At 42.6% G+C, this 23,605-nt stretch overlaps 2 protein-coding genes across 2 annotated transcripts in view; one reads left to right on the forward strand and one right to left on the reverse strand.

Moving 5' to 3' along the window:
* Shc4 (SHC adaptor protein 4) overlaps positions 1 to 23,605 on the reverse strand; it is a 91,812-nt gene that overhangs the window by 33,869 nt on the left and 34,338 nt on the right. The window contains exons 3-5 of the mRNA XM_034496148.2: positions 12,715 to 12,778; positions 11,098 to 11,217; positions 1,483 to 1,536 (exon numbers count right to left, since the gene is read on the reverse strand). Of these exons, the coding sequence (XP_034352039.1) occupies positions 1,483 to 1,536; positions 11,098 to 11,217; positions 12,715 to 12,778 (238 nt within the window). The remainder of the gene's footprint in view (positions 1 to 1,482; positions 1,537 to 11,097; positions 11,218 to 12,714; positions 12,779 to 23,605) is intronic.
* Positions 5,491 to 7,181, forward strand: Eid1 (EP300 interacting inhibitor of differentiation 1). The gene has a single exon (XM_034496149.2). The coding sequence runs from the start codon at positions 5,597 to 5,599 to the stop codon at positions 6,074 to 6,076; it is 480 nt and encodes a 159-aa protein (XP_034352040.1). The 5' UTR covers positions 5,491 to 5,596; the 3' UTR covers positions 6,077 to 7,181.

Consider the following 23,605-nt stretch of genomic DNA (forward strand, 5'->3'; position numbering starts at 1 on the left):
ACACACACTCTCTATGGGCTCACAAGCCATCTTACATGCCCTTTTTGCTAATGGATCAACAATTTCCTATCGATGTATGAAGGCCCTCTGTAAGGACTATGGTCCCAAAACGAAGCAGTAATGTAAAAGTATCTTTTAGTCACCTGATGTAATTGTCATCTCTGACTCTTACTGTCTCTGACTGCTAACCTAAGTCTAGTCCTGGAAGCTTCTAGCCTCTGTACAATCTAACCTAGGCCTAGAATGTTTTTAGCCTCTGAGATTTACAGAAGAATAAATTCACTTTTCTTGTTCTTTCTGAACACTGGTTGGCTGACTTAACTCAGTTGTTCTGGCTCAAACCCCTCTCCAAGCTGACTGACTCAATCTGACTTCTCTCAGCTTCTGAATGAATTGCTCTGCCTGACCTCAAACTAACTCTAACAATCTGTTCTGATCTTCTGGCTCCTTCACACATTCTCTGGCTCATTCTATCTTCACCTGTACCTAGCTGCCCAGCTTTTTTTTTTTTTTTTTTTTTTTTGCTATCAGTAAACCCCCCCCTTCCCCCCCCTCCCCTCTCTTTTCTGCACTGTTCTGTTTTAAGTAGCTTCTTTTTCCTCTCTTCTTATAAGACTTGGGCTTATCCTATTCTGTCAAATCTTTTTCTGATTTGTCACTTTTTCTGCCACTCAATTAGAAATCACTTTCAAGCACAGGTGTTTCCTTCTACAAACTAACTTTACCTTCATTGTTTGGGATTAAAGATGTGTACTAATGGTTTTTGTCTCAGTTCCAGCTAAAGGGATGAACAGTGTGTGCTAAGGCTGAGACATACCACAACTAGAATTAGCTTTTTTCAGTAAACAACAATCTCAGGGTTCACCGTGTGATCAAATATCATGCAACATAGTGAGGATTCAAGGAATGACACTTTGGAAAATATTCTCAGAGAGAACCCCTGTACAGTCTGTGGGAAGTGAGCACTACTCAGCCTCTTGACAGAGAGGAACTATGGATTCTCCCTCCATGGTTGATCGGTGTCTCCAAGGTTTACACAAATCTGGATGATCATTATAGATTGGCCTTGTTGGCCTTGGCTGACAACTATGATGGTGAATGGGATTCCCATCTTGTATTAAATCCAATTGATAGCCTGCTTAGTCTGCTGTTGGGGAACATTCTGGAAGAAAAACAGCAGTGCACACAGAACACACAGTTCTCACAATTTTGATGTTAACTGAAAATTTACCAGATGATAACTCAGTGTCCACTAACACCACAGAGGGCTAGCAGTCCTTCTAGTAAGCCCAATCTTTTAAAATACTGACACAGGAAACGTTTGCTCAAACCACTGTGGGTGTTTTGTTTTGTTTTGTTTTCTATCTGATACATGAAGCATTTAACAAATTGCAATATCTGGAAAAGACATGAAGTAGTTAATATTCTGCATATGAATATTCTTAGGACTCACAAAAAGAACTTTTACAAATTTAAACTTACAGGGTCCCCTCCAGAGGCAAATGAAATCGATTGCATTTGATGATTAGCAATAATCTGGAAAACAAAAGCAAATTAAACATTTTAACGCTATAATGTGTTTGATTTGTTTCTACCTGCTTAGCATTCCTTTAGAAGCTACACTGTCTGCATTCTAAAATAAACTCTTTTGTTATTGTTTTGCTATTGGGATTGAAACTAAAGCATTGTTTATCCTAAGGATTTATTCTACCATTAAACTATGTATCCACACCTAAATACCCCATCTAACTCATGGACTTGACACGCCTTTCTCTCTGCCCCTCCTCACCTAGGTAGACATAGGCGCTAGGTCTAACTATCCAATCAGCAATCTACTAAATACCACACTTTGAATACAGCCAATCAGTGTTTTGTGGGAGGAGCTGAGATCAGTAGAAGGACAATATTTCTGTCTGCCAGTAAGGATCACCCACATTTGCCCAAGGGGATATTTTTTTGCTTTCATGTGGATGAAGCCTTCTGGAATATAAAAATTTCTTTCCAGAAAAACTGAGAGCTGAGAGTTAAAAACAGGAAAAAAAAAAGTGTTGGAAACGTGTTTTATCACTTTAACTGGCACATTGTCCCACTTCCCTTCATATATTTTTTTCTATTTATAGACTTAGTATATTTACTTTTGTTTTAGTCATTCACTACTATGTATCCAAACACACTAATATTAAGACTTCTAACATGGGGGCTAGAGAGGTTGCTCAGTGGTTAAGGACCCAGGTTCCAGTCACAGCACCCACATGTCATGTGTGACTCTGGTTACAGGAGATTGAAAGCCCTCTTCTGGCCTCTAGGGGCACGGAACATGCACATAGTACATACAAATAGGCAAAACACCCACACATAAATCTAAAAACAATTGAAAATTTTAAAGACTTTTGATATAAAGTATGACTAGCCAAAAAACTGCACCAATTAGCCCAAAATGATTGTTTTATTGGAGATTCTAATTTGTTTGCTTGTGTTTGGAAATCACAGTACAACAGCTGCTTTGTATAGGTTTTAAAGGTCAATTAAAATACCAGCTATGCAACTACCAATGAATCCTGATTGCAAAACTTAGTAGGCAGAACCTACTAAGAGTGTACATATAAGACAGCCAAGCAAAACTGCTCCTAGATGGATACTCAACAATAATTGAATAAATTTGTGCAACAACATGTTTTCTTAAGAAATGAAATAACTATGCTATTTCTAATAGCCCTGAATCAGAAGCAGTCCTGAAGGTGACTGTGGTGGTGTTCAAAGAGTAGAGTGCTTACAATGTAACAACACATTTGTTGGGTTAAAAAAGAAGTCAATACAAAGAATATATCAATAGATCATTTCATTTATCAAAACTGGCAAACTTTTTATTGAACTATTGTTTAAAGTCTGAATAGTGGTTATTCATGAGGCACAAGAAGACAGAAGAGTGGCTTTCTGGGATCCACAAGTAATGTCTTTTCTTCTGGGTAGTAAGTAAACAAACATATTCAGCTTGTGATGAGCCACACACATTACCTGTGCACTTTTCTGTATTAATATTTCAGTAAGAACAAAATCAACATGCAAAGATCATATATCAATAACAGCTCATGAGAAACTGCATTTAATGGGTAAAGAGGAAGATTTCATACAAATATGTTCATGTATATAAAACTAGTAAGAATCATGTAACACTTTGGGGGAAAGTTAATTGAAGGATATAAAAATGACCTTTCGCAAAAATTATGTAAGAGCCAGATGATAAAGAGGAATGCTATGGAATGTTGTCTCTTGGACATGACAGAGCCATTGCACCCATGAATTCACAGCATCTATGGTTATCCTTACAATACCTGCATGAGATCAAGCCAACCCAAATCCCAGCATTGGTAAGGAGGATCTCTGAAGGCCAGATCCCTAACTGAGGAGCCATTAGCAAACCATAGGTTCTGGGAGAAGAACCATTCTTCTTTGGAGGGATGGTTACTGATGAGTTGCCGGAGCCCCAGCAAATGAGCAGAGGCAACACTAAGTGGACTTAGTAGGCCATTAAAAAATAAAACAAAAACAGAAGATATGAATTTTGAAGAGAGATATGTCGGAAGGACAGAGTGGAGTTAGTGGAGAGAAATGAGGAGTGAATAGGATCATATGTCATTTATATAAATGTGTGAAATTCTCAAAGAATAAAATTTTAAGCCTGATTAAGTAGAAAGATATATAGATATAGATATAGATGTAGATGTAGATGTAGATGTAGATATAGATATATATCAGTTTATGGATATGAAGGTAATATTATTACAAAGATGTCAATGATTGTCCCCTAAAGTGATTTACAAATTCCATGAAATTCTATTAGAAACGCTACCAAAGTCAGTAGTAGATTTTCAAGCTGCTTTAAAAAAAAATGTATATGGAAGAGTAAGCATGAGGGGGAAAACCAGCTAAAGTAGTTTCTTAAACAAGTGAACAAGATTTACCTTGTCAAATAGTACACTATATTACTAAAGTTGGAAAATACATCTTAACGTGAGGGGGGAGAGAGGGAAATTTATTTGATTAAAGACTAATTTAAAAGTTTTCACTGAACATTGTGATGCACGTTTTTAATCCCAGCACTCACAAGGCAGAGGAGGGTGGATCTCTGAATTCGAGACCAGCCTGCTCTACAGAGCAAGTTCCAGGACAGCTCTGTGCAGTTCCAGAGCTGCACAGAGAAACCCTGTTTGTTGCACAACAAACAAAAAGTTATATATGATTCCTTAAGCATACAGACTTGAGGAAGACATCTGTAAAAATGAAAAGTGGTATATTCATACAGACCTCAAAGAATGCCTATAAATCAGCAAACAAACATAAGGCTAGTTGATGCATTGGAAAAGAGCAAATGTTCACTATACTTACTGAAAGAGAATCAACTTTTAATAAACTAAAGCTATGGAAAGATTATAAAGATGCAATCAGGGCTGGAGAAATGGCTCAGCAGTAAACAGCATCTGATGCTTGCACTAAGGACCAGGGTTCGACTCCCAGCAATCACAGGGCATTGCACAACTGTGACTTTATTTCCAGGAGGTCCAATGCCCTCTGTTGGCCTCTGCAGGCACAATACACACACATAGCACACAGACATTACAGGCAGGCAAAACACCCATACACACGAAAGAGAGATCAATTGATAAAACTCAAGTTTATTTTATTAATTCAATAAAACAATACATGACAAGGGTGTGGATATTCTCAAACACTATTGGCTACAGCTTAAGTTTGTAGAGCAACCATGGAGCATGATTATCTGTATTTATTTAAAATATGCATAGCCTATTTTCCACCTTTCCTTATCCTAGTAAAGTACTTACACATGTGGTTTAGTTTCCCCATGGTGTATACGAGAGCGAGCTCGAACCCCCCCCCACACACACACACACACAAACACACACACAGACACACACACACACACACAATTTGTCTATGGTTAGGTCAACTTCAATAAATTCAGAAGAAAAGAAAACTGAAAGCTAAATTTTCACAGTGCACAGGACAGACTAGGAGGATTTGAAATGATGAGAGGTAATGACCACCCTAATGACAAGGATGCTGGGAAGGCAGGGAGGTGGAGGAGAGATGGCATCTGTGACAGAAGGCCAGGGCTTTCCAGCTAGGCAAAACCAGCACTTGGCAAGAAACTTAGAGCTGGTCTCCAGGTCAGGGTCAGACCCAGCAAAAGCATCCCGGGTCCTGGGTGGGTGTGAGGGTGGGGTGGGAGTCGGGGAAGCATTGTGGTGGGGGAGGGGGAAAAACAGAGCTCGCGCACGCGCACCACGCCCATCCGCGGACCAGGCGGTCTACACTCCAGCACACGCACGCCATGCTGGCACGCGCACCACGCCCGCCTACCCGTTTGCGCACGTGAAACGTGCTCCGCACGCACATCATCACGCATGCCCACTCGCCTGCGTACGCACGGCTGCTTGCCTGCGCACGCACGCCCGGTCTGCTCGCGCTCCACGCACGCGCACCACGCACGCCCTCTTTCCTGCGCACGCGCACCACGCCCGTTCGCGCGCCCGTCTCTGCAAAAGGTGTTTTATTTCTTGGCTGAGTTGCTTTCACCATGGCGGAGATGGCAGAGCTTTGCGAGCTGTACGAAGAAAGCAACGAGCTGCAGATGGACGTGCTGCCCGGCGAGGGCGATATGGAGGTAGGCCGCGGCGCCCGCGGGCCGGTCCCGGAGGAGGGCCCCATGGAGGAGGAGGCCGGGCCGTCCGCCGCCCGCGCCCAGCGCGGCCTGTTCCCCGAGGCTGGTGCGGATCTGGAAGGTGACGAGTTTGATGATTGGGAGGACGACTTTGAGTTCCCCGAAGAGGAGCGCTGGAACGGCGCGATGCACAGGGTGTCCGCCGCGCTGGAGGAAGCCAACAAGGTGTTCCTGAGAACGGGTCGAGCCGGTGATGCCCTGGATGGCGGATTTCAGGCGCGGTGCGAGAAGAGCCCTTTCGATCAGCTCGCTTTTATCGAAGAGCTGTTTTCGCTGATGGTTGTCAATCGACTGACCGAAGAGCTCGGTTGTGATGAGATCATTGATCGAGAGTAAATGCTGACGAAAGAGGAGGAAACTACCTGAGAGGGAGAGATTCAACATTCTGCTATTTTGGGGTTCATTCCAAATAGTTCTGTGCAAAAAATAAAAACAGTTGGTTTTTGTTTCTCGGAATAGAAGACAGGACAGTGAACGAACATGCATTGTGGAAAAGGAGAATCGAGGAAGGAGGAGTGTTAAACCTGAGAATCGCGAAGAGAAAAGACCCGATTGTTCCTGCTTGGTCTCACAGGGGCTCAGCAAAAACCTCTGGTTCAGACTGTTGATCGAGATGATTTTCCCTACATTGGAGAAGAGCTTTCTCGTGTTAAGCTTTTAAAAATGGGTTGGAAGAGTAAACCGTGACTGCCAATACAAGAATCTATTTAAAGAATGGGGGGAATACATCTACAAGATATCTTTAATTCGAACTAAAAGGCTATTGGAAAAAGAAAAAACTTTCCAAATTCTCCTTTGTGATTTATATACATCTAGTTATCAAAGGCCAAATTTGAGGTTTAAGATTGAAAGTAGATGTGTGTATAAGTGTAGACGTGTTACCATGTGTGCTATCATCTTAAAATGTGTTACAAAAGCTTCTGGAATTTTGACTGCACATGTATCTTCATGATTTATAAAGCTACTGTGATCTCTAATTCGGAAAAATTCATTGTGATGGTTTTCAAAGTAAAGAGAAAAAAAAACCAGGCTGTCTTTTTAAGGTTTAAGTTCATGCATTAAAATGTATGGGAAAGCCCAAAGACAGACTTTCTAATACCCTTTTATACCAGGGAAATTTCGTTTGCTGTTTTTTACCTTGACAGATGGTAAGACTGTAACTGAAATTTATATTGTAAGAATTGTTTGCAAAAATTGCCAAGTAAAAAGAAGCCCTGCCTGTATCTATAAAAGATTCATGAGCTATTGTGTTGTCAACCTTTGAAGGTTTTAAACCTACCCAGAAGTCCACCTGGGGGTGCCTGGTATTCATATTCTCTCTCTCCTTCTCTCCCTCTCTCCCTCTCTGCCTCTTTCTCCCCCTCCCCCTCCCTCCTTCTAATTATGCTTGTTAATCTTTATGCACCAGCATTGGCGATAATAAATTTTCTTGTTCTGTGTCTTCTGCTTTGTCTAGTAGCTTTGCATACATACTTTTACAGGGCTCTCTTGCTGTGTGTGTCACTGCCTCCGTCTTGACATTTAAACAGCCAGTGCTTACACCGTAAACCAGGTTCAAATACCCGAAAAATGGGTTCTGGGAAGTTAAAGCAAATTTCAGAATTTTCTGGAAGACTTGGCCAGCCTATAAAACCCGCTCTGTGAATGTATTGCTGTGGTTTATTTGGTGAAGATGCTGGAGTTCCTTGAGAAGAAAAATGATGTATTAGCACTGTGTCCCTGCTGATGCCACCATGGCAACCAAAACAGGACAGAGCTAGGATAACTCCTGGGTTTCATGGGATTGGTTGGTTGGTTGGTTTTACATTCATCTTGGTTGGGAGGCTGCTGAAGTGGTTCAGTGGGTAAAGGGACCTTCTGCCATATAACCAAGCCTGATGACCTGAGTTTGATCTCTGGGGTCTATGTGAAGGGAGAGAGAGAACTTCCCTGAGATTGGGCCTGTTAGTAATTTTAGACCCTCACCTGAGATTTCAGTTGCTCCTGTATCTCCAAAGCACCTGTACATAATTTTGCCCCAGTTATGTGTGGTTTCAGTAGGTGCTAAAACATGAAAGGTGGGAAGTTAACTGAAGGTGGGAACTCTGATGTTTGGGAAGCTGTCACCCATGTTAGGGTGGGACTTTTTGATAGAGCAGCTGCAAACACTCCCATGAGTAACCCCTCAGCCCTCCTTTTTACTTAACCAATAAATTGATTGCCTCACTTGTTGGACTTGAGGGAATCATTTATCTGATCTTTTATTGGTATTTACCTGCTGTAAATAGACCTTTGCTCACATCTCCCCTGGAAAATAATACAAATATCCATAAATTTGAATGTTTTGGGGGACCAAAGTATATCTTGGAAGTTAAGAGGAGAAGACATGCATTGGTATTTCTTTGTCTCTTTTATTCTGCATTTATTATATAAATATTTATATTTATGTATATATGGATAGGGTGCATGCCACAGTAAACAAAGGTCAAAGGATAACCTTCAGGAGTTGATTCTCTCTTCCCACCATGTGGGGCTTAGGGATCAAACACAGGTCACCAGGCTTGGTGGTAAGCTCTTTTTCTCACTGGACCCTCTTGTATTTATCTTTTGTTGAGTTAGGGTCTCACTGTGTAGCTCTAGCTGTCCTGGAACTAGACCAGGCTGAGCTCATAGTCACAGAGTTCTGCCTCCTGCATGCTGGGATTAAAGGTATGTGCCATCATGCCCAGCATCTTTTATAAAGGCATTTTTTATTTTAAGGTTTGTGTGTGTGTGTGCACACACGTACATGCACACACGCTTCGCTTCACATGCTCATACTATGGCTCCCATGGAGTTCAGAAGACTTCTCTGCGAGTCTCTAGCCCAGCTAGGGATAATTGTGCAGGAGGCCTCAGAGTTGCAGCTTTTGTGAGTCCTCATCCTTGCTGGATGCACACTCCCCTGCCTCCCAATGCAGCTACCTTTCAGGTCATCCAGGCACCTGTAAGTTGCCGGTCATCCATTCTCCTATAAGTAGTCTCAACAAACTCACTGCTCACTAAGCTAGAATTGGGTGGAACTGTCTGTCATTCCTGTGCCTTAACGTGGGGTGAACAGATGTTTGTTGACATCTCCCAAGCAAAAGTCACACAGCACACCTCAGACTGCTGTGGTTAAAGAAGTGTAGTGGAGAATAGAAACAGACTAGACGATGCCTCACCACCGCATGCACCACAGCCCCACTGCTTTTCCACCTCCCGGTTCACTTTAGTCTTCCCCATGGAAAGGGCCATTTAGGAAAGAATTATTAGCTGAACATGGTGGTGCACACCTATGATCCCAGCGCTTAGGAGGCAGGACCTCTATGACTTGAAGGGTAGTCTGATGAACACTGCAAGTTCCAGGACAGTCAGGACTACATAGAGAGACCCTGTCTCAAAGACACAAAAATGATTATTAGGTTCTACACTTGAGACTGTCACCTTATCTCCAGCTTTGCCTCTTAAAAACAATGAGCAATTTGAGTAGCTCAATAAGATGTCATTCCCTAAACACGGCGAGTCCCCATGGTGCCATATGCAAGTAAAACCAGCACCCAGCTTACAGATACAGATACCTTGAGGTCAGGCTGGATGGATGGATGGATGGATGGATGGATGGATGGCTGGATGGCTGGATGGGTGGATGGATGGATAGATGGATGAATTTACTTGTGTTGCATCTTCTACATTTGCTTCTCAAGGCTATGCAACGATCGTCCCCACTATAGGTATCACCTACACTTGAATAAATAATCAACACCCAACTAGAAAGGCCTCATGAGTTGTTTCATGTTTGCCAGTGTCCTCTGAGGTATTTTATACTGTTGAGTGAGCAGTGCATTTTATTCTGGTTTTGAAGTTAGAAAAAAAAAAGCAATGAGATTGTTGACAATTTTACTTATTATGCTTTTGTCCTCCCAAGTGCTGGGTATGGGTCTGGGGAGGCCATGGAGGAAGAATGAATGGACAATATTGGGCACTATCAGCAATATTGCCAGTATTGTGCTAAGTGATTTGTGTTCATTACCTCACTTAGCCCTCTAAATAACCATATAACACAGCATTCAAATCCAAAAAGCCTTGCAGATAGGTACTGTGATGCACAGGTCACCAATGAGGAGACCTGAAGTTCAATGATGAAGGGTAACTGTCACCACATGGCAAGCCCCAATGAGGTCTCAAACATCTTAAGTGCTTTGTCATCGCCGGTGAGGTTGAATCATCCATGAATCCTTGATCAACAGCACTCCCTATAATAAAAGTTATCCTCAACAGTGTTAGTTACTACATATTACACACAGAGCGACATCAGGCATGAGGACCTTACAGTGTAGTCCCCATCCATGTTTAGGCCAGTGTCTATGAATCTTTTACATCTTGTTGCAGTGTTGTGACTCTGTACTGAACAATGTTTGCAGGCAAAGCCAAGCAGACCATGGCATCATAAACAGTTAAAGGAGGAAAATGATGTCATTTTCTGCACACATTTCAGTTAGCTGCTTTTGCTTGGGACTATTCTCCAGCCAAATTGTTCCCATCTTCAAGAGTTCAGCTGTAACCACTTGCAAGAGATCAGTCAACAAGTCTGTCAATGTTACCTCATAAGAAGGAGGGGCAAGGAGGGTCACAGGCCCCTCAGGAGAGTATTCAGCCACTCTTCCCAGCCAGTTGAATACAATTCTGCCCTTACTGCATGTGACCTCAGAGAATGGCTACAACTCTCTAAGGTGGGAAGGACTGGGGAGGGGGCTCCATCTTCACAGCCACAGAAGAGTCATCATCCATGCTGGGTGCAGACTTTTCAGAGTGACTGTTTTAAGGCCATCTATGCTCCTACCTGTCACCCTTTGACCTATGTTTAGTAAGTGAGCCTAATCAGCTTGTTGGTTCCCCAGGGAACTCTGGTGAAACTTTACTTCAGTTTGTCAGTGGGGCCCTATGAGAAGGGAGGGAAATGTTGCCCAGTACCCTACTCCCAGGGAAATCCTCATAACATGATAACCCAACACATTAACCCAACACCACCTTTGCTGTCTGTCCGTCATCTGAATACCCCAGTCCAATGAGCACATCGGGCGTATTAATTGTCAAGCAATATTAACTATGTCCTTTTATCCTTTGATCTTTGTACAGAGCTAATTAGGAACAGTAAGTGGTTTTGAAGGCAGTTTAACTCCCCAGGAATAGTTAGTAACACCGTTAGGAATTCTAATTACTGATGTGTATCCGTCTTGGGAAATTTCCCCTTTTGGCTTATTAAATTGTAAGCACACTCTCTCCTGTTATTCTCTTTATTATCCACAGACTTCCAAGAAAAACACTGGGATGCTAAACTATAATCGTTGGCTATCTTACCTGTTGGTTGTCAAGGTTCATCAGTGTAAGGCTGCTTGTTGAAACAGTCAGTTTTATATTCATTCCTGAAAACTGCAGATTGCTTTTGCCAAGAACCGTTGTCAGGAACTTAACAGGAGCCTTTAAAAATAACAAAACACCATTCTAAGTTATGGGTGTGTAACACCCCCTCTCTGTTATTTTATATGAACCAAAGGAACTGGAATGGCTGAGTGGTGAGACTTGACCAAAGCTTGGTTCTTCACCAAAGCTTGGTTCTTCACATGGCACATGGAAATGGAAGTGCAGGTGTCAGAACCCACTGCACCAACACATGCTGCCTGAAAGGAACATCTTGGCACAGATTCAAGATGATTCTATTCTATGGACACTGTAGTAGTTCACCAAACTTAGAGTTTCCTACTCTTATGAAAAATGGTGGTTTGACTACAGAAAAGAAAAAGACTCAATATTTTTCAACTGGCATTCCTTAGCATATAGATATCAAATTAGTGTGTCTTTGTGCCGTATTATATTACAATGTTGGATATGAAAGAAAATTGCTATTTGAGTCATTCCCTTGAGTTTCATAAAATATCATTATGTGAATTTTGGCTTCAGATTAGGTCAAAATTTCCAACAATTTCTGAAATGGCTCTAGACATATTTCTGCTGCTTGGTACTATGTATTTATATGAAGTTCTCAGCACAGACATCACAAAATTAAATACTGATCAAATCTGAAGAATGTATAAGATGATCTAAATCCTACATTATCAAATATCTAGTTCAAATTTAATTCTTTAATATAAAAACAAAAAGCACATTTTTCTCATTCATATGCAAATTCACTTTCACCATTAAGAAATGTTTTCATAAATTACATGTGTACCAGACAATTTTTTTAGTATTATCGTTGTATATGTGTTTATGAGTGTGGGCATGTGCATGTCACATCACAAATGTGGAGGTAAAAGAATGACTTTCAGGACTTGGTTCTATCCCTCCATCCCGGGATAGAATCTAAGTCATCAGGTTTTACTGTTGTTATTTGTTTTGTTGTTTTAATGTGACAAGTGCTTTTACATTCTAAGTGATCTCTCCACCCCAGAGAATTACTATCAATTTATGACTTACTATCAATAAATGTTTGGTTTGTATACTTATAACTCTGTAGCTGGGGTCATGTAAACTCTCAGGCTGGGGAGTTAATTCAGCCTGGGAAAGTCCAAACTGAAGTTCCACCCTCTGAACACACACACACACACACACACACACACACACAGAAGGAAGTTGTGTGTACTTATAATTTTCACACTGGGGAGGCAGAGGCAGATAGATTTCCTAGATTCACTGGCCAGCTAGCCTAGCCTACTTGGCAAGTACAAGGCAGTGAAAGGCCCCATCTCCAAAATAAATAATAAAGAAAGAAAGGTAGAGGGAGACCAAGCCCCGACAAGAGCACACACACACACACACACACACACACACATTCAAATACGCACACACATACATAAAAAAGCAAAAAGGGGTCACAATTGAAAACAATGAAAGAAGCCCAAGAATAAAATGATCATTCTGATACCATTTTGCCATCATTAAAAGGACAGAAAGCAAGAAGCTCAGGTAAATATTCACCTTTCGTTTTTTAATGGCTCCATGGGCCCCGGGGACAGCTTCACACAGGCGGCTTATTGCTTCCCTAAAGACAGAAACCACAGAGAGTCTTAACATTCTACCTGTAGTCTGCAAGTGATCAAGAACAGTATTCAGAGTGTACAGATAGGATAACGGTGTGGCTGACAAAATGGCTTTCTCTTAGACCCACACTACAAGGTGTTATGCCTGGGTTTTCTATAGTTTAAATCCAGAAAGAATTAGCAACACTCTAATGCTGAAGAAATGTCTTACAGGAAGTCCTGTAACTTGCTTTATTGATCTTCCCCCCCCCTTTGGATTTTCAAATTTATTTCATTGTGTTGTCGATTTTTAACAAGTAAGGGAAAGCCAACCATTCTTTTCTTGAAATACATCACAATTCTACCCTGAGCAAAAATCCTCACCATGGCGTTGTGAATAGAGGCTGTACTATTTCACCACTAATGGCAATTAAATATGAATGAGTCTGACAGTAGAGGAAGCTTGTGAGAGGGATGGGAAAGCACTGAACTTCAAGGTGGTCTCAGATGGAGCTCTCTTGACTCAGCTACTCCTGCAAGCCATTGAACTTTCATGTAATTTCACAGAGCAGAAGAAAATCAATATCAAGTTCTCTCCCATGCTTATTTTCTGACCTTAGTGTATACTGTACTTCCTGAGGAACAGGCACCACTATTAATAAATAAGGGTCGCTGGGTAATGGAGGTTCTGAAGGAGTAGGCACTCTCCTCCCCGGAAAGGCAATTATGATGAGAAGCTTCTGGTCCAGGATTGAGCATTCTTACCTGGCCAGACTTTCACTATATAATGCCTGCCTGTTCACAACCAAAGGGAAAAGATCACTGTTAAAAGGAACAAACCACGTCTACACATTCATACAATGGTGTATTGTAGCTTCTTAGTATATTCTGTGATAATTCAAAGAAAGGGAGGGGCCGTCAGAGCAACTCTGCAGACATGCTTCTAAAAAGCCACAGTTGGGACAGGTTGGAGCTCAGTGTTCCAGAGAATACTCTGCAGAAGTAGGCAGGACTTCCAAAGATCCTGGGTATCATTTCTTATAACATGTTCTAGCTCAGAATCTCTGTTTTTCTCTGAGTAAATGAAACTTCTCCCAAGGCATTATCGTCTCCTTCCCCATAACTGTTTATGTTTCTAACTTGCCCAAGGAAGGCACTGTTCTCTGGTTTAGTATCTTCTCTTAGGAGGAGGAGTTTATTTTTTTCCCCAACATTCCAACCTTTGTTCTCTGATTTAACAGAAGAATAATGCAGAAGGTTGGACTTTTTCGTTTGGTTGTTTGTTTGATAGTCATTTAAATGATCATTTGAGTTGGTGAGATTCTTATCATTGATCCAATTGACCGCTAGTACTGCAAAAATAACTCATGTGGGCTCCTCACTGTGTTGATAGAATTCAATAGAGTATTATAAGAAATGGAAGGCCATCTGCTCCCTGGGAACCAATGAGAGTGCTGGGTAAGTGGTTTGAAACAATAGAAACGTGATGGATGTTGATGCTGCTACGTACAGTAATTGCTAATTAAGGTTAGAAGTTGCAGCCTTTATATAATACCTTGTAGTTTCACAAAGAGCTTTCCCAAACACTCCGATTCTCGTGCACATTCTAGTATAGTCTAGTGAGATTAGCATTGTGAATCTGACTTGAAGGGAATGGTCCCTCTCACAAGGCAAACCATACTGGCAGAGTGGGGGCTGGAATGACACACACAGAAGCAGGAGCAAAGACAAGAAGGCATCTAGTACTGGATGCAGGGAGCTCGCATATGTGACAGTGTTGGAGCCTGGTATGGGAAACAGCAGTGAACACTGAGAGACAGATTAACGGTTCAGACACTTTGTTAAAGGCCAGTGAGCAAATGTGTTACTGTTCAGCTCCAACAAAAAGCAGCGTGAGACAATATATAAACAAGTGAACTCGCCTGTGTGCCAATAACATTTTATTTTTAGGAATAAGGGATGGACAGAGCTGGCAGATGGGCCAACCAGAGCCAGCTGATAGGCCATAGTAGCCATCCCCTGAATTAAACCATTTATACAGCACCAGAAAAGTTTAGTCTTAAAAAACAAAGCAGTGTATGGTAGCTTCATATCCTAAGCACTCAGGAGACTATGACAGGAGGATCTTGAATTCTAGGCCAGCCTGAGCTACATGGCAAAACACTGTGTCAAATAACCAAAAAGTGGAGGGGGGGCGGTGTTCATATTCATTCTGATTTTAAAATTGAAAATTAAAAACTACAAGATATCTCATGCACACTTAAGTTAGAAAACAAAAAAATACAAAATCAGTTTTTATGGAAATGAGAAATTTGAGTAACATATTTATCTAGTGTTAAAGACATACCCATTCTGAGGAGTAATTTGATAAAATGTGACAAATTATTGGGCCTTTGTGGTGACTTTGTGGTGGCTCAGGAAATACATTTACTACCTAGCCTTATGCCCTGAGTTCAACCCCTGGGATCCATGGGTTGGAAGTAAAGAACTGATCCCTGCAAGTTATTCTGGGTCCTCTAGGAGTACACCATGGCATACACACCCATACACGAATACACAGTAAATAATAATAAATGTAAATGTTTAAAAATAACAAATATAAAGTTTACCAAGAATTTGATGGGAGAGAACATGATTGAAATAGTTGAATACTCTGTGAACATAACAAACACTTTCATTTGAGTGAAAACACCGACCCACAGTTAAGTGACAGATGAAATGTAAAGGCTACATACAGTGCTTTGAGATGTTACCTGTGGGAACTACAGAAATACAAGGAGGACCTCTGTAGAAGGTAGTGGGGAAAAGGTAGACATTCAAATCTGACATGCTGGTGACGTTCAGACATTCGAATGCAGGTTACATCCATCCTACCCAAACTGCTCTACAGAAAGCACTTGTGAGTTACGTGGCTGTGCTTTCAGCCTGTGAGCCCAGCACTTTGTCACTGAGACAGAAGGTTGGGAGTTCACAGTCAGCCTGGGCTACATAGCCACATTGTCTCTAAAAAACCCAAATAAGCTTATAAACACTAACTTAGGTTGTTTGTTGGTGTTTGTGGCTTGTTATTTATTATTTTTCTTTCTATTAAATGTTTATTTATTTTTTATGGGTATGTGTGTGCCTGAATATGTATGTATACCACATATGTGCAGAAGTTCTTAGTGGTCAGAAGGATGACATCAGCTCCTCTGGCAGTGGAGTTACAGGCAGTTAGGAGGTGCATGTGGGTGCTGGGACTGAACCAAGGTCTTCTAAAAAAGCAGCAAGCGTTCTTAACCAGCTAAGTCATCTCTCTAGGCTTGGGTCATTATTTCTTACTTCTGATTCTATTGTATTTAAATATAAACAATGTAAATAATGTTTTACTTCCATATGAAATTGGTTGGATAAACAACCTTTTTAAAATGTTTTTGTTGGTTGTTACATGTTTTGTTGTTTGTTGAGACAAAGTCTCACTATGTAGCTCCGGCTGGCTCTGAGATCCTGACTCTCCACCATGCTGGGGTTAATGAATTGACTCCCATAGCCAGGGTCGCTTTGCTGGTCCCTCTCTGATCTGGTCTGTGTACATCCACAACTTCAGGCCCAAGACCATTTCAAGGCAAGTATCTGGCTCCATTTTGTAAAGAGGAATGTGAACTTGAACAAATTCATATTTTACCATCTTCTAATAAGGCAGTAAATGACACCAGAGACAGGGAGCAAATCTGAGCCCACACTTAGTGGGGAGGAAACAGGAGCTTCCAGCTCTGGGGCTGTTGGTTGTTCCTTCTTGCAAATTCCCCCAACAGAGAGATGGGGCCACACTGGGACAACCTTACGGCAGAAAGGCTGTGAGAAACTGTTAAGAGAAAATGGCTGCAGAGGTCCTCTCAGTACACACTGTCAAGGTTGACTATTGGTCTCCCAGCCCTGGCAGGTGTACTTGTACAAGGTGCAATCACGTGACGTCATCCAGGTGAGGTTCCTGTGACTTCTTAGAGAGCAAAGGTCTCTGGCTGTCACTGTCCTCAAAAGAATAAGGAGCCTGTGTCTGTGCCTGTAAGCTTGTTTTCAGAAATACTTCGTTGTGGATGTGTGTAATGATGGCACCTACGTACAATTTCAGCACTCGTGAAGCAGAGGCAGGAGAATTCCTGAAAGTTCAAAGCCAGCCTAGGCTCGCTCTCTCTCTCTCTCTCTCTCTCTCTCTCTCTCTCTCTCACACACACACACACACACACACACACACACACACACACACAGATACACACACAACTTGGACTTGAGACTCTAAAATGGGCCATGGGCTGTCTCTCCCTAAGCAGACCTGCTGTACAAACTATTCAATTTTAAAAGATCAGTTTCAAGCCGGGCAGTGGTGGCGCACACCTTTAATCCCAGCACTTGGGAGGCAAAGGCAGGTGGATTTCTGAGTTCGAGGCCAGCCTGGTCTACAGAGTGAGTTCCAGGACAGCCAGGGCTACACAGAGAAACCCTGTCTAAAAAAAAAAAAAAAAAAAACCCCACACACACATAAAAGATCGGTTTCCCACCCTGGCCTCCCGGAAAACATTTTAGAAACTGCTTCCAAATAATCTCTCACATATCTGTTTTCCTTGCCCATATCTACGTTGACTAACCCAGAATCCAGTCACGGGATATGAAGGCGACTGCGTTGACTGCATTTTGTTGCCTTTTCCACAAAGATCTTTTCTGTCCCAAGAAATTAACTGCAACACTGTCAAGGACAAGCATGACTCTTGTGACTTTGGAAGCCTCAGCCACACCCCAAGCCCAAGGCCCTGGCTGTAGACAGGCAGAGGGGACAGGAAGAGATCTCTCCCAGGGCCCAGAGTGCCAGGCTGCGTCAGCCCGCCTTTTGGAGTTTGTGGACACACACACACACACACACACACACTGAGAGAGAGAGAGAGAGAGAGAGAGAGAGAGAGAGAGAGAGAGAGAGAGAGAGAGAGAGAGCCTGATTCTGACCACAGCATCAACAGTGGCCACTTTGTTCATTGACTCTCCACGTGAGAGGGGAAGACAGAGTAGGCTGATGTAAGCAAATGAGAACACAGCTGAAGGTTTACTGTTGAGGCTGCAAAACCCCGCCCACGCAGGAGACAAAAAAAGAAATTTTGCCTATCTCTGCAAAGTCCAAACTAATCATCCAAACAAAGCCATCTTTCTTTACAGACCCTGACCACTGCAGGATTTCAGTTAGTTTTTTTCCTATGTGTTTAGCCCTTAAACAGTTGTCCTCCTGTGGAAGCCATGTTGCCTAGCAGTTTCCCTCCCTGCTTTTCAAGTTGGGAGTCAGCAGCATAGTCCCAGATACTGCCGCACATTCTGTGGGGGTGGTGCCACGGAGCAAAGCTTTTGCCTAGTGAAAATGCACTTCTTCAGTAAATAAGAAATCCATTAGTATGGGAAACCCAGGTAACAAGCCCAGTAGGAATCAAGGTTCTTCACCTTCCCCTGTAGAGAGAGGTAGACTGTCTATTCTTCCCTAGACACCTCAGCTTTGTCTAGGCAAACAGACATGAGACTCAAATTTCAATCATAGCTACAGGCTTTCCAGATTGTTGTCAAAAATGCTCAAGAGAAATAGGATTGCCTGTAATTCCCAGGGGCATTCCCTGCCTTTGCTCGCCTGCACTGATCCTAAACAATGACTGGCTGTCTCCCTACAGCAGCGACAAACTTCACAGACTTCACGCGATGATGCTCGCATCCATGCCTCCTTAAGCTATAGAGATCGTCCTGGGGAAATCTTGTCTTACAAAAAAATATCAAGACTTGGTGACTTATGTGTTCTTTCATTTTTGTTCAGCTTGGCGAAACGAAAGACTGGCCGTGAAAAGCCCTCAGACAGGACACTTTAGACCGGAGCTCGCCTTCACGAGATAAGAACACAATGACTGCAGTCAGGGCCGCAGACTGGGGAAACAGTGGAAGGCTTCACACTCCCTCTGAGCTGTTATCAACGGGCATCGCCAGCGCCCAAGGAAGGTACACCCGGCTCTTAAAATACACCCTTTCACTTTAGAAGCTGGCCTCTCTGGTCTCAGCAGTCAAATAAAGCCTTTCAGTGTGCCTAGCATTTACTCGCACTGACTTATCACCCCACTCTGTCTGCTTAAACTGAATTATGCTTAAAATCTGACTCCAAAGCGCTTTGGCAACCTGACCCAACTCATTGTACATGGGTTGTTCTTTCTACTCTGGGCTTTCTTTAGGTTCCGATGCAAATGTTGACCCATGAATCACACTAGAACTTGGTGGAAAATTATTCTCTGCTAACACGTTACCCCAAGTCTCTCAGACTGATAGAATACCTATGATTTCTGGCACCCCTTGACCATGATTTCTTGTAAGAGAGACATGTGCTTCAATATTTGAACACTTACACCCACAGACTGGTGGCTCTCGGGGGTTTGCAAATGGTTGAACCTTGTGAACACAGCAATAAAGAAATAGGACTGGTTCAAAGAAAAAAAAATTGCCAATCCAAGACTTTTCCTTTACTTTGGGATATCCTGGGCTTCCTTTAAACAAGTCTGCTTTACATAAAATATGTAAAGTATTAGAAATCTTTGGGTTTTGGAGTTAAAGATTGCATTGACTTGCTGTGTAGCTGTCAGCAGCACACTTCCTGGGCTCTAGGTGTTCCGGTGTCAAAGCACTGGCCTTGGGTGGAGGAACACAGATTTGGTTCCTAGCTCTGCAGAAAGGGAAGTAGGCAAGAGCTTATTTTTTAAAAGTAAGGTCAACTAATTCGGTCAGCTACTTGTTTATCCCAATTCATTATAAATGATGAGTCTGTGCTTCTAAAAATTAGGCCTGTCTTCAAAGAAGAGTTGGCCCCGATTAATCTCACTTTGAACAGTCATCCATAGAGATGTCTGTAGTATTTAGAGATACTAACCGATGGAATGTATAGCTTTGGTTACATTTCCCCTTTCAAAGAATGAGCTCTCCTGAAGCACAGTTGGCATATCTGCCATGGATATCATGCTCATGTCATGTGGACCTCATGTGGGAGTGCCATCATTTCAACCTGTACGTTAGCTCTGAGAGGAGTTGCTGACTGGTGTGGCTAGTTAAGTCCACCATAGTGAAGAGTGGAGAACAATCTTGGTCTGCACATCTGCTAAGAACTCATCCCATAACCTTTTAGGTAAGCCGTGACTGAGCTGAGAAGGGCTGAGTAGCCCACTGGTAGCTAACTCAAGTGCAGATGTTAGGAGCTATTCTTAGAGACACTGGCTTTGCACACCTGGGCTGGGGCCTAGCAATCTGCAGCTTAACAAGCTGTGCAAGTGGCTTCAAAGTACATCTCATGGCCCAGCTGATGAAACCTTCCCTTGGCCACACTGCACAGGGTGACTGTTCTGCCCTCCAGTTTTGACCAAATGGCTGTGTTTGTGGGTGTGAAGGAATTAGGACACCTGTTCAGAGGCTGGGGTAGGGAGGGCTGTACTGTCTGTATATTTAATGATAGTCTATTGTGGAGAAAATTTGTTTTCACCTCAGTTACCCTGTGATCTAGGACAGATACTTGGCATGGTTCTCCCTCTAGCTTTCCCCAGCCTGCTCAGGGAGAGGGATTTTTTTTTAGGTCTGAACCTCTTTGGTCTCGTCACCCTGTCACACACAGGTGGTGACAATGACCTGAATTCTGTCTTTTAACCAGCAGCTTGGGGGCAGAGAGGCCTCCATCTGCCCCTCCAAATGCTTGCAGGCTCTCAGCCTTGGCTGTACAGAGCAGAAACACCAGAAAGTGTTAGCACACATTGCAGACATCTCAACTTCTGGCATTCTCACTTAGTTAGTGCAGGCTAGACCTTAGGTCCTGTGAGGATTTTGTTTTGTTTTGTTTTTGTTTTTGTGTTTGGTTGGTTGGTTGGTTGGTTTTTTTGATTCTTTGTATTTGAGACAGGGTCTTAAGTAGCCAAGGCTGCATTCAAACTTGCTATAGCTGAGGATAAACTTGAATTCCTAATGTTCCTGCCTCAGTTTCTGTAGTATGGACCTACAAGTTTCCAACCTTCTTGCAAGTCCTTCTAACTGAGCCTTAGCTCAGCAGCGTTCAAGAGCGGCAGTCTACAAATCTTTTCTGAAAAAGTCTAGATGGTAAGTATTTTAGGCTTCTCAAGCCATACAGTCTGTCACAATTCTGCTACTATGGCTTTAGTAAAGCCATAAGCAATATATAAAGTGTATGAAGGCACAAACAACATGTAAATAAGCAGGCATGGTTTCGATGCCAACAGCACTCATGGACACTGCTATTTAAATTTAATTTCTACACAGCACAAAAAACTTTTCTTTTAATTTCTTTTACGCTAGTTAAACGTATTCGAAGCACTCTGGGCTGACAAGGTGACATGATAAAAGTCAGGCAGGAGGTTGACTTTAGCCCACAAAAGTCAGAACAGAGTTCTGGATTCCCTGGAACTGGAATTGTGAATGGTTATGTGGTGACAGTGACCTGTATGGATACTGGGAGCCAAATCCACTTCCTTTACTTGAGAAACAAGTGTTCTTAATCAAGGCGCCATGGCTGCATTTCTCATTCTGTTGTTTGTTTGTTTTGTGGATTGACAGAGAAGGAAACTTTGGGGGGGGAGGTGGTATGGGCTTTAGTATCAAGTAACCTTCCTTAAGCTATACCACACACAACTGTTCAAAAATAAGGGCTTTCTATGTGACATACGATCTAACTGGAGACCTCATTTTCAAATCACCAAATAGGCAGCATCCTTTGCATCTGAGTTTCAAAGTATGGTCCCAAAACCAGTAGTACAGTGTCACCCAGGACCATAGACCCACAAAGGCTGGAGTCAAAACTTCCAGGGGCATGCTCCAACATTCCATTTCTAACAAACCCTTTAATGTGTCCAGATGGTGGTGGCTCATGCCTTTAATACCAGCACTTGGAAGTCAGAGGCAGACAGGTTTCTGAGTTTGAGACCAGCCTGGATGACAGAGAATGTGTGTCTAAGGCTACTTTTCCCTCTCTTCAGTTGAGATGAGAAAAGAACACTAAATACCCTTGGCTGCAGATCTACCAGCCTTGTAAAGATGTTTTAGAGTGAGCTCACACTGATGTGAGTCTGACATTTGAAAGGCAGGCCCAATTCCAACTGATAATTACATGTCTTGTTACTCTGTTACTTCTGGCCTTTAACATTTTCCTAAGATTTGTCCTTTAAAATGTTCTCCCTTGGAGGTGAAGAGTGAGCAGACTCAGTTTCCACAACTACCGTTTCCTGACATGTGAGCTGCCCTTGGAAACTCCTCACTGCCTCTAAGCCTCTATAGTTAACATGATGCACAGTAACATTTAGCTTATGATGTTTCTATGATGGAAATGATGGTGATAGTATCTACTAATTAATAATTAACTTCTGGCCACTGCTTGATAACTGGACATCTGGTCTCTTCACTCAGAAAGACATCGGGGCACAGCCTGTCACACTGGGACTGAGAAGTCACTCTCTTGCTCACAGTCAACCACCTTTCCAGGCCTCAATCCCACTAAACCAGACTAGGGATCTGTGGTACATCTGTTCTTTCCCTTTGTGACTATATATATATACACACACACATGCACAGTATCAATAGGTCAAATACTGTGTCGAGCAGCCGAGGACCTGAGCAATTTCCCCAGGGCAATTTCTAGAACTCGGGTTCACTTCAAGAGCCCAGATGCTATGTCTTAGGTTCTCTTTATCTTTTGTGCCTTTTTCTAACTGTGAATGAGTGTGAAGTTTTGAAAAACTTCACAGTCACAGTACCAAAAGCAATCAATATTTACTGATAGCTCAAACGAGCATGGACCCCATAGGCTCATACATTTGAAAGCTTGGTCCCTAGTTGGTGGAACTCTTTGGAAGGATTAGGAGGTGTAGTCTTGTTGGAGGAGGTGAGTCGCTGGGGGTGGGCTCTCTCTCTGCCTCCAACTTGAGGATCAAACTCAAGCCGTCAGCTACCGCTCAGCATCATGCCTGTCTGCCTGGTGCCATGCTCCCTGCCATGGTAGTGGTCTAACCCTCTGAAACCATGTGCAAGCCCCCAATTAATCGTCTTCTTTTACAAGTTTCCTTTCCAAAGTAGGCTGATCCTGTGCTGTTGGCTTAGCATAGCTGGTCACATTCTCAAATATGAATTATAAATGCAGGGAGGGAAAGGGCCATGACACACGGGGGTAGAGGCCTTGCACCTTGGGGTCATTATGTTCCATGATGATGGACCAAATGTGGATTGGTAGTTTGAATGAGAATGACCCCCATGGGCTCATGGACTTGAATGTTTGGTCCATAGTTAGTAGAACTGTTTGGAAAGGATTGGAAGGTGTGGCCTTGTTGGAGGAAGTGTGTCACTGGGGGCTGGCTTTGAGGTTTCAAAAGCTCACACCAGGCCCAGTCTCACTCTCTCTGTGGTAAAAATTGAGGGTAAGATGTGAAACCTCAGCCACTGTTCCCTTCTTCTTACTGTCTTGCTCCCTGTCATGATGGTCATGGACTCTGAAACTCTAAGCAAGCCCCCAATCAAATCCTTTTATAAGTTCATGGTCATGGTGTTTCTTCACATCAATAGCACAGTAACTAAGACACATGGCCTCTTCAATTTTCTTTAAACTCTAACTATCAAGTTCTAATCTTCAGGATGAAAACCAAGCTTCCTCCTCAGATCTGCCCCTTGGGTTTACCCTGGTGCATCTGAACCTTCACTGCCAGGCAGGTTTTCAACCAGACCTGTACGACGAGGCACCCTGAGGAAAATGAAGCCTGGTTCTTTTGTCATTATGTGGATAGTTAATCCAGGGGAAGAAACTGGACTTCAAGTACTAATAA

This window comes from Arvicanthis niloticus, chromosome 2, assembly GCF_011762505.2.
Source record: "Arvicanthis niloticus isolate mArvNil1 chromosome 2, mArvNil1.pat.X, whole genome shotgun sequence".
Taxonomy (NCBI): Eukaryota; Metazoa; Chordata; class Mammalia; order Rodentia; family Muridae; genus Arvicanthis; species Arvicanthis niloticus.

Excerpts from the sequence above, each read along its gene's own strand:
- Eid1 (XM_034496149.2), top strand. The coding sequence starts at position 5,597 with ATGGCGGAGATGGCAGAGCTTTGCGAGCTGTACGAAGAAAGCAACGAG.